General features: G+C 36.5%; 1 protein-coding gene across 2 annotated transcripts; it reads right to left on the bottom strand.

Annotated features, from left to right (window-relative positions):
• Nucleotides 1-1,231: 1,231 nt before the first annotated feature.
• On the bottom strand, nt 1,232-14,469 carry LOC128022085 (claudin-19). Of its 2 annotated transcripts, none has more exons than XM_052609321.1 (5): nt 13,832-14,469; nt 8,411-8,575; nt 7,624-7,708; nt 5,971-6,117; nt 1,232-2,607 (listed from the first exon to the last, which is right to left on the bottom strand). In XM_052609321.1, the coding sequence occupies exons 1-5, from the start codon at nt 14,052-14,054 to the stop codon at nt 2,571-2,573; spliced, it is 657 nt and encodes a 218-aa protein (XP_052465281.1). In that variant the 5' UTR covers nt 14,055-14,469; the 3' UTR covers nt 1,232-2,570. The 2 variants fall into 2 exon arrangements, with proteins under 2 accessions (XP_052465281.1, XP_052465280.1); XM_052609320.1 differs by having other exon boundaries at nt 1,232-2,158.
• Nucleotides 14,470-16,997: the final 2,528 nt, after the last annotated feature.

The following is a 16,997-nucleotide window of genomic DNA, read 5'->3' as shown; positions in this document are numbered from 1 at the left end:
TGAAACATGCATACAAAATGTAAAGTAGTGTTTGTAATATAATGATCTTAAACACATTTTTTTCCCCCCTTTGGCTTTCAGTTGGTTGTGAGCTTGTGTCATTAATATGTGATCTGCCCTGTGCTTTTGATTTATGTTTTGTTCTGCACTCCTGTCAGTCGTGCTTGCTGTTTTTAAATGTGCTATATAAATAAAACAAACTTGAAACTTGATCATTATTTTCAAAACCTTCTTAGATATTGGACTTTGCAGGTTCAAAATATCCCACAGACTCTAAAGTCTAATGATAATATATATATATATGTGTGTGTGTGTGTGTGTGTGTGTGTGTGTGTGTGTGTGTGTGTGTGAAATTTCATTATAGTAGATGCTTGTTTATATTTATTAATTTGTTCATTTTTGCATTATCAATTTATTCGAGGGATTTTACCATATTACCATCTAATATTTATACTGTATATCATGTTGTAGTCTATTAGATTCTTATAGTGTATTATGTGTAATTCAAAAATAAAATGTATATACATAATATATACACTGTAGGTCATTTTATACTGTTTCTATCTATCTATCTATCTATCTATCTATCTATCTATCTATCTATCTATCTATCTATCTATCTATCTATCTATCTCTATACCATTGTAGTAGATCTTTTTTTATAGTTTATTTATATATATTAATTTAATATTATTCATTTAGTAGCCTAGTTATTTGCATTATAACAGTTGTTTTAGCATGATTATTAATTTATTTTAGGGCTTTTACAAAAGAAAAAAAAAAAAGATTTCTAATATGGAGTGATTAGTCACATGACTAACTACTAACAGCTGTTCCCATGAAGCAAAAATGGCAGCATCGAGGTCCAGAGAATCCTGTGCCATCCAAACATCTGCCATTGAGATGAATGGGAATAATAATGGATAACATTTCTCCAGGTGTGTTAGGACTGCTTGTGTTGCACTTTTTACCCCAAACTTCATTTAGTTTAGAATCATTTAGCTTACAATATTGTTGTTGAGGTATACAAAATAATTTGGCTTTATACTTCTTTTTCAGTTTGTGATCAGATGAAGAACAGTGGTAAAGTTTTCATTTTTTATTTATAATGTGTTGTGTTTGCTGCTTTGACAGTCTTGGTCCAAAGAGTGTGTGGCTTATTCATGTGACTTACATTAGTCACGTGACAACAGGCAAACAGAACATTCCCCAACTGACACACACACAGAAATACATCTTTGTATAGATTATTTTATTTTAAAACAGATAAACAGAAAGCTTGATACGTCATATGAGATGATACATAATTGAATATTAGGTAACATAATTGGTGGAACATGAACGAAAACATTTCTAATGACAACCTACAGACTCCACGACCACTTTAAAGACATTATTTGTGATAAACAGTGCCTTTCAATGCAGGCTGAATACAATTCACCAAGACAAATCATAAGTGCACTAGAGAGATTAAAAGAGATTTAATTGTATCTGTCGCATAGGTGTTTTTTTTTTTGAAGCGAACTCAACAGCGACAAACCCCTTAAAGTTTATGTACTATACATTTTATGAACAAAAAAAGAAACAAACAATTGATTTTACCACGGGTAAAACATGCATCTCACATACGCCAAGGCAGAAAACTATTAGCAAACTAAAAGATATTTGTGAGTCAAAACACAGTTATAGCAAAGTATATTACACTGCACATGTTGAAGATTTGCATAATTATTTAAATGCATTATAATGTACCCTGAATCAATGCTCTCCAAATGAGTGATATAGTTTTTCGGCAAGAATAACAAGCTCCATCTGTAACAAAAATGGCATATTTGTCGCACAAGTGGCGATCATGCTGTTGTGGCTCACTCCTTATCAAATTTCTGACATTTGTTTTTTATGCTACAGTACAAAGTCATGTAGTTTGGAAATGCATTGCTTGGTTTAATGAACCTCTGCATTGTCTGTCTTACAGGGAAACATGTCAGCTGCCTTTCTAAATATAGCATTAGTTTTTTACTGGAGTTCGTCACTTTTTTTACCGAAAGAGTGTCTTGTCTGTTGCCAAAATCTAACAGCTTGTGACCCACGAAGTCGCCCTGTCCCAAACTACAAGTACTGCTCCCCTTTCTCTGGTGGAGAACTTTTAACATTTGCTCTGCAATTTAAAAGAAAAACAAAACATGTTTGAGTTACAAAGAAAACAGAAAGCAGATCCACCGTTTCAGATGTATTACAGTGAAACAGTCCATGCTTTGTAGGTTTTCTTTTTTTTCACATACATACTACAATAATACATACTTACAAAGACGGTTTATGGATCACAAACAAAGGGTTCTAAAGTTTTGGGGGGCATGCACACAACAGATATGGGCAAACAGTTTTTCAAACATATTTATTGATCAGATGTTGAAAAAAAGGCACATAGATTTTAAGTATATAGGGTGTAGAAGGGACATTTGTCCAATCATACAGACAAGTGTCCAAATTTGGATTCTAGGTGGGAGTGAGGGACACAGATACAGAGAGTGGAGCTCAGACAGTCCTCGAATAAATGCAAGGAGGGATGGTCAGTCAGGGAAACTAGTCTCACTCAACAACTCATCCCTGAATTAGAGAAGAGAAGAAGACAGTCAGAGAAGAACAACATTAGAGAAACCTGGGATAGAGACAGTGACAAGAGACTCTCTGTGCATTGGATTGTAATACGTTATGTGGTACCACATAGATGTGTGCTGTTTGTTAACATGGAAAAATGGATGATGAGTGCTTGTTTGATATGCCAACAGCTTAAGGTCTCAGGAGGAATATTTGAAAGAAAGATGAGTCTTGAGTTACATGTCATTTGCATGCACAGTGAAGTTTCTGTTAGTTAAGGAATGTTAACTTTTACCAGGTCCAAAAACTAACACCTCATTGGTTTTGGAGACAGGAGACAGCACTTACTGTCCACCAGTTCGAAATTATTTTTACGTTTTTTTTCTGTTCTTCAAATGACCCCATTATAGACAATCTGAATCTAAAATGATGTGGGATTTACTTTAAGTGGTTGTGCATGTCATCCCAGCATCCTATTTGCATACTAGTCCAACTTAACCAGTTCTAAACACCTTATTTTTAACATAAGAACAGGCCCAGCCATTTGTAACTTACTGTAGAAGTGCAAGGCTTTTGGTGCCAAATTTAAAGTTAAAATTTGCTTTGTCAGCATGAATGCAAACAATAAAATATTGCCAAAGCTTCGAATTGTCATTAACTTCTAGTTATTTTACCTTTACAAAAATAGTCTGATATGCTGATTGATATTGCAAACTGGTGCAATTTTGTTATCTTAGTATACAATCAAAATTGCAAGAAAAAATTAAGATTTCCTAGATATGAATTTGCAATTGCGAGGAAATACAGTCCGAATTGTAAGTTTATAATGAAGAATATGTGCTGGTAAAGTGCTGTGCCATGCATGTTTGCACTAACTTGTCATTTGACTAAAACCAGCATTGGACTTTCCCTCAAAAGTGCTTTATCTAAATAGCATGTTTATAGCTTCTGCTGGACATTTTTGACTCAAGTCAGCTAATTTCCAGTTCCCACACTGGAGTGCTGGAAGTCAATTGTTGTGAATAATGTGCTTTAGTTCTAGTGGAATTCCCTGTACTCCAGTGGACGGTTGAACTGTCATAACTCCTGGTCACCTCAATGTGGTGTCAGTATGACCATGGCTGTCAGGAACACACATAGCTGGCAAACAGAGCTCCCACCATGCAGAACAGAGCAGCCAATCAGAACAGCCCTGACACGTTTCTATCTATAGGCTATGTTCGGATTGAAATACTACTTGCTTGATGAATACAGTATTTACTGTATAATGCTATACAGAATGCATAGCAAAAGAATGCATTATACATTGTCACATGAATGGTTATTTAGCTTTTATTAAATCTATTTTTGTACAAAAAAAGGGTTTGCTATTTGTATCTGATTGAATAATGAGTCAAGAGATATGTTAAATCCTCTAATGCTCATTGCATTGTGGGATTTCCCAAATGTACTAGATAATCAATGTATTCCAAGCATACTTTTCACAGTATACATATTATATAGGCTGTTGCATATATCATAAAGGCCCTGACATACATCAAGCGAAATGTGAAGTGAAGAACGAACTGATGTGACGTCAAAATCCGGCCAAAACAAAGTTTTTTTCTGTTAGTTCAGGGAGTTCGAAATGGCTTGCCAAAACAAACTTTCCGGTAAAGTTTTTTCCGGCTGCAAAACATCTTCGTACTACCATTGGTTCATGACGAATACATCACAAGAGGTGTGAGCTGAGGCTCCGCCTTCTTACACGTGGAACTCTTCTCTGGGTTCACTTCGTTTGTCGAATCCTTGGACGCGAGATGTCCATGGATAAAGACCGAACACGGTGGAGAACTGCTTTATAGTAGCAAAAATTAAGTTTTGCTTTTGATGAAATGAAACACTGATGCTCTTTTTCATGTTTAATGCTGCTGTTTGCTTTTAAGCTATATATACTGCATAATAAAGAGCAATGTAAATACATGTGACGTGACTTCATGGGAGTGCTAATTTGCAGAGCTTGTGCAAGCATACCCATGTTGCTATGAACAGATGCTTTTTTATTAAAATAAATAATAATTTACTTGTTCATATAAACCTCACTTTTATCAGGGTGGGTGATGTCGGGATGTTCGATAACAGTATACCGTACCGTGCTGCTCACGTACTACAAATTCGTTTTACCCCTAAACGAAGTACGAAAAAGAACTTCATTTTGAGTATATCAGGGCCCTAAGAGTAGCATGCTAGTCCGAACATAGCCACTGTATCCCAAATTGAATCATTTTATTTATTTTTCTTTTGACTTTATTTGCCTTTTAGTTTGTTAAAAGGCAAAATAAAGACTGCAATCTTTTATATCAGTTAGACTTTGTTCCCGGATTTTATTTCCATTAATTTTACATAAAAACTGTTTCAGTGTACATGGAAGTTTTCCCTGAAACCTTGTTAAATTAATACAAAAGTTAATTTTAAAAAAGAGTCCAGTGTAAATTGTGAGTTCTTAGGAATTTCAGCTTCACATTGGTTTGTAAAATCTATTTTATGGCAAAAATAGTATTTCCTTAAAGGTGCTGTATCAACTCGATCTCACAGCCATTCGTATATATATTTGACCAGGTGGCTAATTCATATAAATTTGTATGACCTCACTCATATGAATCCATATAATTTGTGAAAAATCATACATATTTTATGAGGTGGCAAATCTGTAGGAATTTGTATAAAGGACCACACCCAACCCTGCCCTTAAACTTAACCCTCGCAGAAATCGTACAAAAGTTTGTATAAATTAGCCAACTGGTAAAATATGTACAAATTGGCTGTTAGATAGCGTTGGCTGTATGTAATTTTTTGACTGTACTTAAAGAATAAAATACCATAATATGTTTGCAAATATTTAGAAAATATGCTAAGTTCACACAATTGTTTCTCTGAAAAAAAACAAAAAAACAATGCAGAAGCAACAACACTCTCCAATATTTTGAATTTGGACTGCAGTACCCATTTAAACCACTAGCTGTCAAAATTACATACTGCACCTTTAATTAAAAAGCTTATTAAGGTATGTTGTGAAAATGGTATATGTCAGTATAAGTACATAATTTCCACATTGTTCGTGAAAATGAAATTATAGCAAGGTACATGCTTATTCAGTATCTCTGAAAAAAGTACACAAGCCTCTTTGTAGGCTTGTAAATAGAGTGTAAATATTTGTCCATGTGATAGTTTCATTTGTGTGTTTTGGACCTGAATAAAACGGTCAGTTCAAGTGAGGAGGTGTGTTCATGGTGGGAAGAGCTCTGTCTCTTGTACCCGCTGCTCTTTACATTTACAGTTTCTCCTTTTCTGCTGTGCTGTTATTTATTTATTTATTTTGGGATTTACACATACTCCCTGGCTGTAGAGGGTTGAGATTGCCGGTAGAACTGCTGTCCTCTTCTGTCCTCGTTAACACAAGAGCAGCAGAGGAATGAGCCGCCCAACATCATCAGGATGGCCGCCGCCCACCCAACAAAGAGGGCGGGGCCAAACTCATACCTGAAAGACAGAGAAGCCCCGCCTTTGTTTAATAATCACAGGATAATGTAATCAGGTGATCTATTTATACTTATTTACAAACATTTACTATATATATATATATATATATATACCATCTCAGAACGCACAACACGTCGAACCCTGAAACAGATTAGCTACAGCAGCAGAAGACCACAACGGGTGTTGCTCCTCTTAGCTAAGAACAGGAAATGGAGGCTACAAAAATTGGAAATACATTGTCTGGTCTGATGAGTCTCGATTTCTGCTGCAACATTCAGATGGTAGGGTCAGAATTTGGCGTAAAGAACATGATAGCATGGATCCATCCTGCCTTGTCTCAATGGTTCAGACTGGTGGTAGTGGTGTAATGGTGTATGGGATATTTTCTTGGTACACTTTGGGACCCTTCCAGCTGAGCATCATTTAAACACCACAGCCTACTTGAGCATTGTTGCTGACCATGTCCATCCCTTTATGGCTTCAGTGTACCCATCTTCTGATGGATACTTCCAGCAGGATAATGCATCATGTCACAAAGATCAAATCATCTCAGACCAGTTTCTTGAACATGACAATAAGTTCACTTTACTCAAATGGCCTCCACAGTCACCACATCTCAATCCAATAGAGCAGCTTTGGGATGTGGTCGAACAGGAGATTCACATCATGAATGTGCAGCCGCAAAATCTGCAGCAACTGCGTGATGCTATCTTTGGCAATATAGACAAAAATCTCTGAAGAATGTTTCCAATACCTTATTGAATCTATGCCATGAAGAATTAAGTCAGTTCTGAAGGCAAAAGGGGGTCCAACCCGGTACTAGCAAGGTGGACCTAATAAGGTGGCCAGTTAATGTATGTGTGTGTGTGTGTGTGTGTGTGTGTGTGTGTGTGTATAAAATAAATTATAGAATTACTGTATACCATTTTTGGCAAATATCTAATTTAAGCAGCTTCAAAATGTATATAATACACAGTAATAATATATATATATATATATATATATATATATATATATATATATATATATATATATATATATATATATATATATATATATATATATATTTAATTTCAATAATAATTGCAAAGAAACAGCAACTAACTCAATTAAAATAGAAATACAAAAATTTTCTTTTCTTTTAAAAGTTTCTACAGTAATATGTTCTTTGTTTTATTAAAAAATTTGGAAAATCTATTTAGTATTTTGTTTATAATTCAGAATATTTAATTTATTGTATTACATATTAAATTGAATGTACTTCTGCATAGTACATCAATACTTTAAAATGTATGTGTGTATATTTATATGTATACTGTACATATATGTTTTATATGACTTTTTACATAATTTTGTTTGAATACTTTTTTAGTTTCATTTTATTACCTGTTTTTACCAGTGACATTTGATTGGTTAATAATAATTGAGAATGACATGTTTAACTGATTAAAAACAACAACAACAAAACGTTTCCCTCATAATTTTAAAACCTATTTATTGTCCTACCTGGCATTTATGGGTGTATTTGGGTCGAAGAAATGGTAGGAGACCTGTGTAGCGTACCAGGACACAGCCACCAGCGTACACAAACCTAGACATGACAGAAATCACAGTCTTAGCACTTTCATTGAGTCCATATTTGTTTACTTTCAACCTTTACAGAAAGTGCTGATGTAACCAGACTAGCCACTTCCTTTTTACTCTTGAATGTCAGATGGGTCAGAAGTGATATAGCGTCCGAGGACCAAAACAGACCTCAAGAATGTGGAGGCTAGTGGAGGAATGTCCATTTATTCTCCAAAACTAATTTACACTAAATGATTTACTGGACTGAGGTCTGTGCGACATTGACCTAGATAAAAAAATTTACTCATTCTTAGCACAGTAACACTTGAGTAAGGAGTAGTAATGACTTCGTTTATGTTTTCGCTCCACATTTCTTAGTAAGCTTACATTTACATTTATTCATTTAGCTGACGCTTTTATCCAAAGCGACTTACAATTGCTATATATGTCAGAGGTCGCACACCTCTGGAGCAACTAGGAGTTAAGTAAGACACATTGGTGTCTCACAGTGGATTCAAACCCGGGTCTCCCACACCACAAACGTGTGTCTTATCCACTGCGCTAACACCACCCACTACTGGTATGGTATGATCATCTCAAACCAATCCAGTGTATCTGACTATTACAAAAAGAAATGGTCATGTTTTAATTAGAAAACACAATTTTATATCTTCTCACCAAACCTACATAAAAACGCAGTGTGTTTAGCGTGGAGTTGGAACCTCACCTGAGAGCAGGAACAGACTCCCACCAGAGATGGCGATCTTGCTCTTGGTGGATGGGTTGTTGTCACCAACCTTTGTGCATTTCATCCCGACCACACTCACAATGATAGCAATGAATCCCATTAGCACTGAGATCACCATCAGTGCTCGACACGTCTGAATATGGACTGGAAAAAAACACACATAATAGCAAATATATATATAGGTATTTTAAGGGGAATTTTGACTTGGACATCATGTTGGCACATGTAATTCTCCCTAAAATCAGAATAAACATTTCAGCATCCTTTTCTTGTCTATTTTGAGCATTGTTTGCTGTTGATCTCTAGCTGCTCCGCTACATTAAAATTCCACAGATAACCCACACTGTGTTCAGTTCATGCATAATGCTGTAGGAGTGACATTTCTTTTACATGTTTCACACAGAGGGGATTACTGTGGCTTTCCTACAAAGGAGGATTGTTTTTAATGCCTGTGTCTCTGCTTTTGTGTGACAGCTACATGCTAACATTCCAGTTCAGCATTGATAATGACTTCAACTTCAACTCAGAATCACACAATAGAGGCAGACCACAAATCCTTTTGAACTGTCCATGCATTGTAATGCACATCTCCTCAAAAGAAGAGTTCAGATGACCATATAATGGGAATCACCTTTGCAGACAAAGTGTTGCATCAAACATGAATCGAAGCCATAAAATAACTATAACGGCATCTCAAAGAAGTCAAGAACTGAGGAGAGATTATAACACGACTTTTGTTGTTTGATTTATGTGTGAAGAGGCTGCCTTTGAAGCGGGATTTTAGTGCTTTATAAGAAAGGTCTTTTTTTCTGGTCTTTCATCCTTGTTTTGCTTCATTTCTTGATTTGTTAGAAGAGCGTTATGCGGAGTAACACTGTGATCTCAAGGTCAGGATTGAATGACGGACTCCGGGTGAAGTGTGGAGGGTCCTCCCACAATCCCTTGTCTAATGCCAAGACTGGCACTGCCTGGCACGGACGAAAGGAAGGCAAGCGCATGCACAATGGCAGAAAACATGCTTCAAGAGAAGCTGCATGCAAGGCTCGGCCATTGTCTATTGTTTGTGCTTGTGGGCTGCTTTACACATCACTGAAAACATCTTTCACTGTGTTCCTCACACAGATCACTTATTTATGACGTCATAATCGTTTTTGACACCCATGTTCGGTGTTCTTAGCTGTGCAAATATAATATTTAGAACAAAGAACCAAAAGTGAGAAAGTCTAGGTCAGTTTATTAGCAGATAACAATTGTTTGCATAAATTTTGTTTCCATTTCTTATCATATTTTTCTGGCTGTCTGCTTGCATAGATCGTTCTTTCTGGGTGAATGTGTTTTCTTTTCAAGATCAACCTTAACTTAGAGGTTTAAATGAACCAACAGTGAAAGTTCTGAGAGTCGCTGATGTGTTTTATCAAAACCACTGACAGCAATAGACTGCATTTCACTTAAATTTTGTTTTTGTATTGTTTTTGATGATTTTTTTAAAAATGTATTTCTTTTATTTAATTACAGTTTTATATATACATACAGTGAGGAAACTTTTTTTTTGATCCCCTGTTAATTTTTTTAGTTTGTGCCCACTTACAAAGAAATGAAGGGGTCTGTAATTTTTATGGTAGGTTTATTTTAATGTATAGAGACAGAATACCAACCAAAAAAATTATTTGCATTTCAGTAAGTGAAATAAGTATTTGATCCCCAAGCAAAACATGACTTAGTACTTGGTGCAGAAACCCTTTTTGGCAAGCACAGAGGTAAGACGTTTTTTGTAGTTGGTCACCAGAATTGCACAGATCTCAGGAGGGATTTTTCACTCCTCTTTACAGATCCTCTCTAAATCCTTAAGGTTTATTGTTTGTTTCAAAGATTTTCTATAGGATTGAGGTCTTGAGACTGGCTAGGCCACTCCATGACATTAGTGTGCTTCATCTGGAGCCATTCCTTTGCCTTGGCAGTATGTTTTGGGTCATTGTCATGCTGGAAGACCCATCCATGACCCATCTTCAGTGTTCTGGCTGAGTGAAGGAGGTTCTCATTCAAGATTTTACAGTACATGGCCCTGTCCATTTGCCCCTCAATGTGGTGAAGTTGTCCTGTACCCTTAGCAGAAAAACAGCTGCAAAGCACAATGTGTCCACCTGTGTGCTTGACTGTAGAGATGGTGTTCTTGTGCTCATATTCAGCATTCCTCTCCCTCCAAACACGGCGAGTCGAGTTGATGCAAAAGAGCTCAATTTTGGTCTCATCTGACCACAGCACTTTCTCCCAAGACTTCTCTGAATCATTTAGATATCCATCAAACTTTAAACGGGCCTGTACATGTGCCTTCTTGAGTAGGGGGAGCTGCATGATTTCAGTAGTGTGTTACCAATGTTTTGCTTGGTGATTGTGGTCCCAACCGCCTTAAGATCATTAACAAGCTCCTCCCATGTAGTTTGGGGCTGATCCTTTCTCATGACCATCCTTACCCCATGAGGGAAATCTTGCATGGAGCTTGAGACCGAGGCCGATTGATGGTTGTTTTGTTTTTCATCCTTTTCCGAAAAATCAAACCAACATTTGTCTCCTTCTCACCAAGCTTCTTGCTGATGGTCTTGTACTCCAGCCTTGTGCAAATCTACAATCTTGTCTCTGAAATCCTTTGACAGCTCTTTGGTCTTTCCCATGGTGGTTGAAATGGAAGATACAGATTGTGTGGACAGGTGTCTTTTACAGCTAACCAGCTGACATTAGGAGTAACTTCTTAAAGTGACAGGACTAATCTGTGTTTCACATGGGCACAGAACCAGTCTATGGGAGCAAGAATTCTTGCTGGTTGGTAGGGGATCAAATACTTATTTCACTTACTGAAATGCAAATAAATTTCTAACCTTCATACAATGTGTTTTTTTTTTTTTTTTTGAATTTTTGGTTGGTATTCTGTCTCTTAAACTAAACATACCATAAAAAAATAAACACCTTTTAATTTGTTTGTACGTGGCCAAACTTCTTCCTTTTTTCTTTAGCTCATATTTTATGCTTTCATTTTTAGATATACACACCAAAACAATATCATTATTGTCTGTATTGCATGCAGTATTTCTTTGGGCACATTGCTTGCAAGTTTTCTAACTTTGAATTAGCTTAAGTGTGCTTCATGGAGATGTTGTTTTATACTAAACACTGTGTTTAGTTGTCGGCACATAATAACAGTTATTCAAGAAAATAGAGACACTAGAACTTCTGCTGGATAGGGCAAACAATATAAGTTTGTGGGCGGCTGTCTGTACGTACAGAAGCCAGAACATTGTAGCCACTATCCAACCAGATGACCTAAGGCTGAGAGGAGGGGGGACAGTGGAATCAGATGGTCCCGTCACCCTTTGTGGGCCGAGGGTTACAGATTCCACCACTAGTAATACAGTACTGAGTGCAGCCTTTGTGTACGAGTGGTGGGTGTCTGTCACAGAGATTCTATGAAAGCCAAATGATATTCCACAAAACCTAACAGTAATTAAGCAGAAAATAGTTGTGAAGGTTCTTTAGATGAATGTTGTCTGTATGATCTAATGTGGAAAGTTGTTCTTTGATGAAGCAGTGGCAATAATACTTAATATTTTAGACAACATTGCTGTGGTGTTTTCTTTGGTGCTTCAACAAAGCCTACAGCAATTATGACTATGATTAATGGCACTTCAAAGTAACACAATGTTCTTCAACAGTTCTTTGTAGCATTTTAGGTTCAGCAGAAAACATTCTTCTTATAACGAGCCATTTTGGGCTTCACAAGGTTCTTGAGGTTACGGTATGGTTCTTTGGAGATTAAAAAAAAGCTCTTGATGTTGCAGTATACTTGTAGATTGTTGTTTCTTCAGTACGACAAATTGGTTTTAGTGTTTGTTAAAGCACTAGTGGATGCTCCTTGTAGAACACAATGTGTTCCTGTGGATCAGTGGCTGAGTTTTGAGTTAGCAGTGCATAAGGTTGTGGGTTTTATTCCCAGGGGACACACATTCTGGTAAAAAAAGATGTATAGCCTGAATCCACTGTAAGTCACTTTGGATAAAAGTGTCTGCTTAATGCATAAATGTAGAACAAAGTTATTAAATGACATCATGCTGTCAGAACTTTTTGGTTCCTTTTGGAACCTTTACTTTATCAGTCAGTAACTCTGTAACAACAAATATAATCATCTTAGATGACGGCTCTTAAATCTCTTCTAAAGAGCAATAAAGACGACCTGTGTGTTGTGTGGGGATGTGCATTCTGAACATTTCTTTGGTGTTTGCCTAAACACTGGCCTTTTCTTCTCAACACAACTGCCATTCATCACTTCAAGACAATACGCTGCTATTTAATCAATGATGCAGAATATAAGATGGCAAACTGTTTTCTCTTAACCATTCCACATTTCTATTACATTTTCTGCTATTGTTGTTTTGAAAGGGTTTCATAACTCTTCAGAACCGTTATGTTTTGTCACAGCCTGCAATGTTGTAATATTTAACCACAAATCACAAACAGATGTGAATGTGATGCTATTTGTCATAAAAAAAAAATGTAATCCTCCCAAATGTGCAATCATCAGCCACCATTCATAATTGATTTTTTTAGACGTCTTTTTCCCGGGACCGTCCCAGAAATAGATGAGAAGTGACTGATTCTGATTAGACGTAACAAGTCACCACAAAATTGACAATGACAGTGGCGCTAAACGTTGATTCATCGCCATGTAATTGCATTCCATGGCATTTCAACAGTCTGGTAGAGTCAGCACCTCAGTGAGGTTAGTGTCACATAAGACTTTCATTATAACATGTCAAAATGCACATATTTTAATTTGATCGATTAAACTAGTTAATTAAATCCATGTGCACACAGCAGCTCTGTTGATTGTGCTTTTCTGCCACCAACCTCCTCTAGCCAAAGAATCTTGATTTAATTATTTCATATAAAGTTTATATATATATATATATATCAAGCTTCAACATATGAATTATATGTCAGGTTGGCATCAATGGTTCCATGAAGAACCTTTAACATCCATGTAATTGTTCAATTGCATAAAAAGTTCTTTATATTGCAAAAATGTTATTTAGATTATTAAAATGTTCTTTTTTTTTAAAGATCTGATCACTGAATGGTTCTTTGGGGAACCCAACTGGTTCCCCTGTGGCATCACTGTAAAAATACCCTTTTGAAAACTTATTTTTTGTTTTATTCAGAAATAAACAGTCATTCCAAACCTATATGACTGACTTTATTTTTCTTTGGGACACAAAAGGTGATATTTTGAAGAATGTTTTTGTTCATACATGGAGAGACAACATAAAAATACCTTTTTATGTGCACTTTCTTTACTCATACAGGTTTGCAGTGACATATCGCTTTTCTAATAGACTTTTGATTAGTACTTACCATCCAGAGAGAGCAAGGAGTCAAAGATCTTGCACTGCACCTGGCCCGTGCTCTGAGATGCACAGGACATCCACAGGCCTTCATACAAGCCCACGGCCATAATGATGGCATCCCCTGCGTAAGAGGACTGCTTCCATTGGGGCAGCACCGTAGTGGAGATGATGCCAATCCATCCACCCAAAGCGAGAAAATAGCCCAGAAGCTGAAACCCAGAGTTGGCCATAATTGTCCTTTTTAAAGTTTCGTTTTAGTGAAGAATTAATCTGAGTTCAGTGAAGTTCTTCAGCCACCTGCAATTCCCTTAAGAATTCCAAAGAAATCCAACTCACTCAGCAGTCAAAGTCTGTCTGATTCTCGACAACTCTTCGGTCACTCGCCGTATCCCTTTGTAGCTCTTGTGCGCTTCAGTATCTCTCATTTGTAGGCTTCCTGTGACATCCCTTGATTTTGTCTAAAACTGAGTCCCTCAAATCTCCTCTCTGAAGGTACCCAGCTTCTACTGGCTTTGAAAGCAGTGTTTGGGTTGCCGTCACGAAGTGGTTGAGCACTGCTTTACTGTCTTCATAGCTGTTCTTGTCACACACCAGTGCTTCTGGATGGTGCTCTGGAGGCAGAGCAGCGGGAATAAGGGGGAAAAAAAGGACGAAGAATACTTCACAGACAAAAAAAAACAAAAAAAAGCCTTGATGGAGTGAATGCAATGGGGGTGGAGTGCCAGGCCTATGATTATTCTCTGATTGGTGGTTTAGTGAAGAGAAACGCCTCCTGAAAAAAGGGCAGGAGGGACTAATTAAGCCCAGATGTCACTTGTGGAGTCAACCCGCAAAAGTGGGATGGTGTGATATGCCACAAAGCCCTAATTGCATAAGATTCTCAAAGTGAGCAAGTGTCTTCAGATCTTCACAGTCATGTGGATTAAAGTTATTGCTCCTGTGTCAGAAATGCGGCATCTGTTGGGTGAAGTTGTTTTGCCCAGTTGAATCTGTTCCTGTATTGACCCTTGTGAAGCACTACAGTGGCACATAAATCAGCGTTTAAACTGTGCTTGTTTGAAAGGAAGTGTCACCCGAACACAAAAACTCTTGCTTGTGGTGGAGATTTAGGGGCTGGCCTGTGACAGCTCCGAGGATCTCCATGGGAACCCGCTCGGTTTAATCACCGGGAAACACACAGCAGTCTCTGGAGGCGCCTTTTGGGTCTGATCACAGTGCAGTTGCACAAATTGTGACAAAAGTAGACACCAAAACTAGATTGTCTTTGAAGAAGAAAATGCGAGTGACTTGCCTATGCAACCATGTCACCATGATGCTTTAGGCACTGATATGCTGTTGCTAAGGTCTTCCGCATTGTAAAAAAACAAAAAAAAAAAAAAAAAAAAGCACTTTGCATTTTATTTTCAGATAATGTTACTGTATTCACCCAAATGTTATTCCAACTACCCGCATTGTTCCATTAAGCACAGTTGTCTGAAGAAACAATTTCTTATTGAACAATTTTGCTGATTTATTATAGATCAGAATGAAAGCACGTTCCATTGAATTAAAAAAAAAAAAGTAAAAGAAGTAACACTTTAGTATAGGGTCGAATTCTGACTTTAAATTAATTGCTTATTAGCATGCCTATTAGAGGTTTATTAGCACTTATAAAGCACATATTCTGCATGACCGTATTCTACATCCCTAATCCTGAATTTAACAACCTTACTAATTTAAGAAGCAAATTAGGAGTTTATTGAGGCAAAAGTCATAATTAATGGTTTGTTAATAGCAAAAATTGCACCTATAAATAAAGTGTGACCGAAAAAGTAAATGTATTGCTTTATATCTCAAAATTATTTTTCTCACAGTTCTCACTTTTTTGCACAATTCGGAGTTTTTTCTCACAATTGTGTTCATATTTTGCAGTTTTTCACTTCTTTTCTCAGAATTGTGAGACGTAAATTTGCAGTTGCAATTCATAATTCTGAGAGGAAAAAAATATTTTATATCTCTCAACTCTGAGAAAATAAGTCAGAATTGTGAGTTTATATCTCCCAGTGTGAAAAGTATTATATAAATACATTTTGAAAATTCTTAATAAGTGAAAAGTGACTTTTTTTTTACATTCTTTACATTAGTTTATTGTCAATGTATTGTTTATCATTGTGGTTTGTTTCTTGGCACTGATCGAAAATTTGCTGAATAATACATTTGTAAAAATGTATTGACTAAATAAGAAATTTTGCATTTATAGTGAAAAAATTATTGGTAAAGTAGTGTTGCTTAGTAAAAATTATTTTAAATATTTAGTTGAGAGAACTAAAACATCTTAATGCAACCTGTTACACTGATATATCATTTTTATTTTCTCAAAAAAAAAAAAAAATTTTATATATATATATATATATATATATATATATAATTTTTTTTTTTTTTTTTTTTTTTTACAGATTGCTGCCTGGCCCAAGTCAAGAGTCCAAGTCTTGGATCAATTTAACAGCACACTTCTCCTCAACAGGTCACATGATCTGAGATATATTTCATGTATGTAGCATAAATGGTATCGGACGAGATATGCACCAAAATTGTATACTTCAGTTTTCACACTACATATGAGAAATAGAAATAGTAATGCATGCTTAATCAAACACCACAACTAATAAAGTACACAGAGGAAAACGACAGAACACAATGCACTGTCCAACATATTTGGCAAGCATATAGCTACAGCTACAACAACAAAAACACCACAAAGATTATCTCCAGACATCAAACTGCAATCAACTTTTGGACCATTTTAAATTAGATAATTAATCTGGCGTCTAAGAACTTTTACACAAGGGCTGTGAGCAAGGACTCATGAAAAACAAGTCATTATTTCATTGACCTCAGAGAAGTGGGGCAGGTCTGTGTTTTCCAAAACGTCTCATTAGGTTTTTCTTTGAAGCATCATCTTGAAACAGGATTAGCCCCCATGGTCCATCCCGACATGGAGTCAGGGGTCGAATACTCACTCGGGGGCCCCTGGGATTTGTGTTATTACAAGGAGAGGAGTTAATTATCTAGATAGCAATGAGACCACAAGACTGGCTGATCCATTCCTTCTTTCCATTTATCCACGAACCCATCTCTCAATACAAGTTGCACACATGCACAAAGATGAATTCATAATCCCAACCCCCATCCCA

This window comes from Carassius gibelio, chromosome A11, assembly GCF_023724105.1.
Source record: "Carassius gibelio isolate Cgi1373 ecotype wild population from Czech Republic chromosome A11, carGib1.2-hapl.c, whole genome shotgun sequence".
NCBI lineage: Eukaryota > Metazoa > Chordata > Actinopteri > Cypriniformes > Cyprinidae > Carassius > Carassius gibelio.
This window is presented reverse-complemented; position numbering and strand designations above follow the sequence as displayed.

Bases quoted from the DNA above. Each gene is read 5' to 3' on its own strand.
- LOC128022085 (XM_052609320.1), bottom strand. From the start codon at position 14,054: ATGGCCAACTCTGGGTTTCAGCTTCTGGGCTATTTTCTCGCTTTGGGT. The intron at 8,576-13,831 runs GTAAGTACTAAT...GTTTTTTTCCAG, and splicing joins CTCCTTGCTCTCTCTGGATG to TCCATATTCAGACGTGTCGA. The intron at 2,159-5,970 runs GTATGTGTAAAT...TTTAAATTGCAG, and splicing joins CAACCCTCTACAGCCAGGGA to AGCAAATGTTAAAAGTTCTC.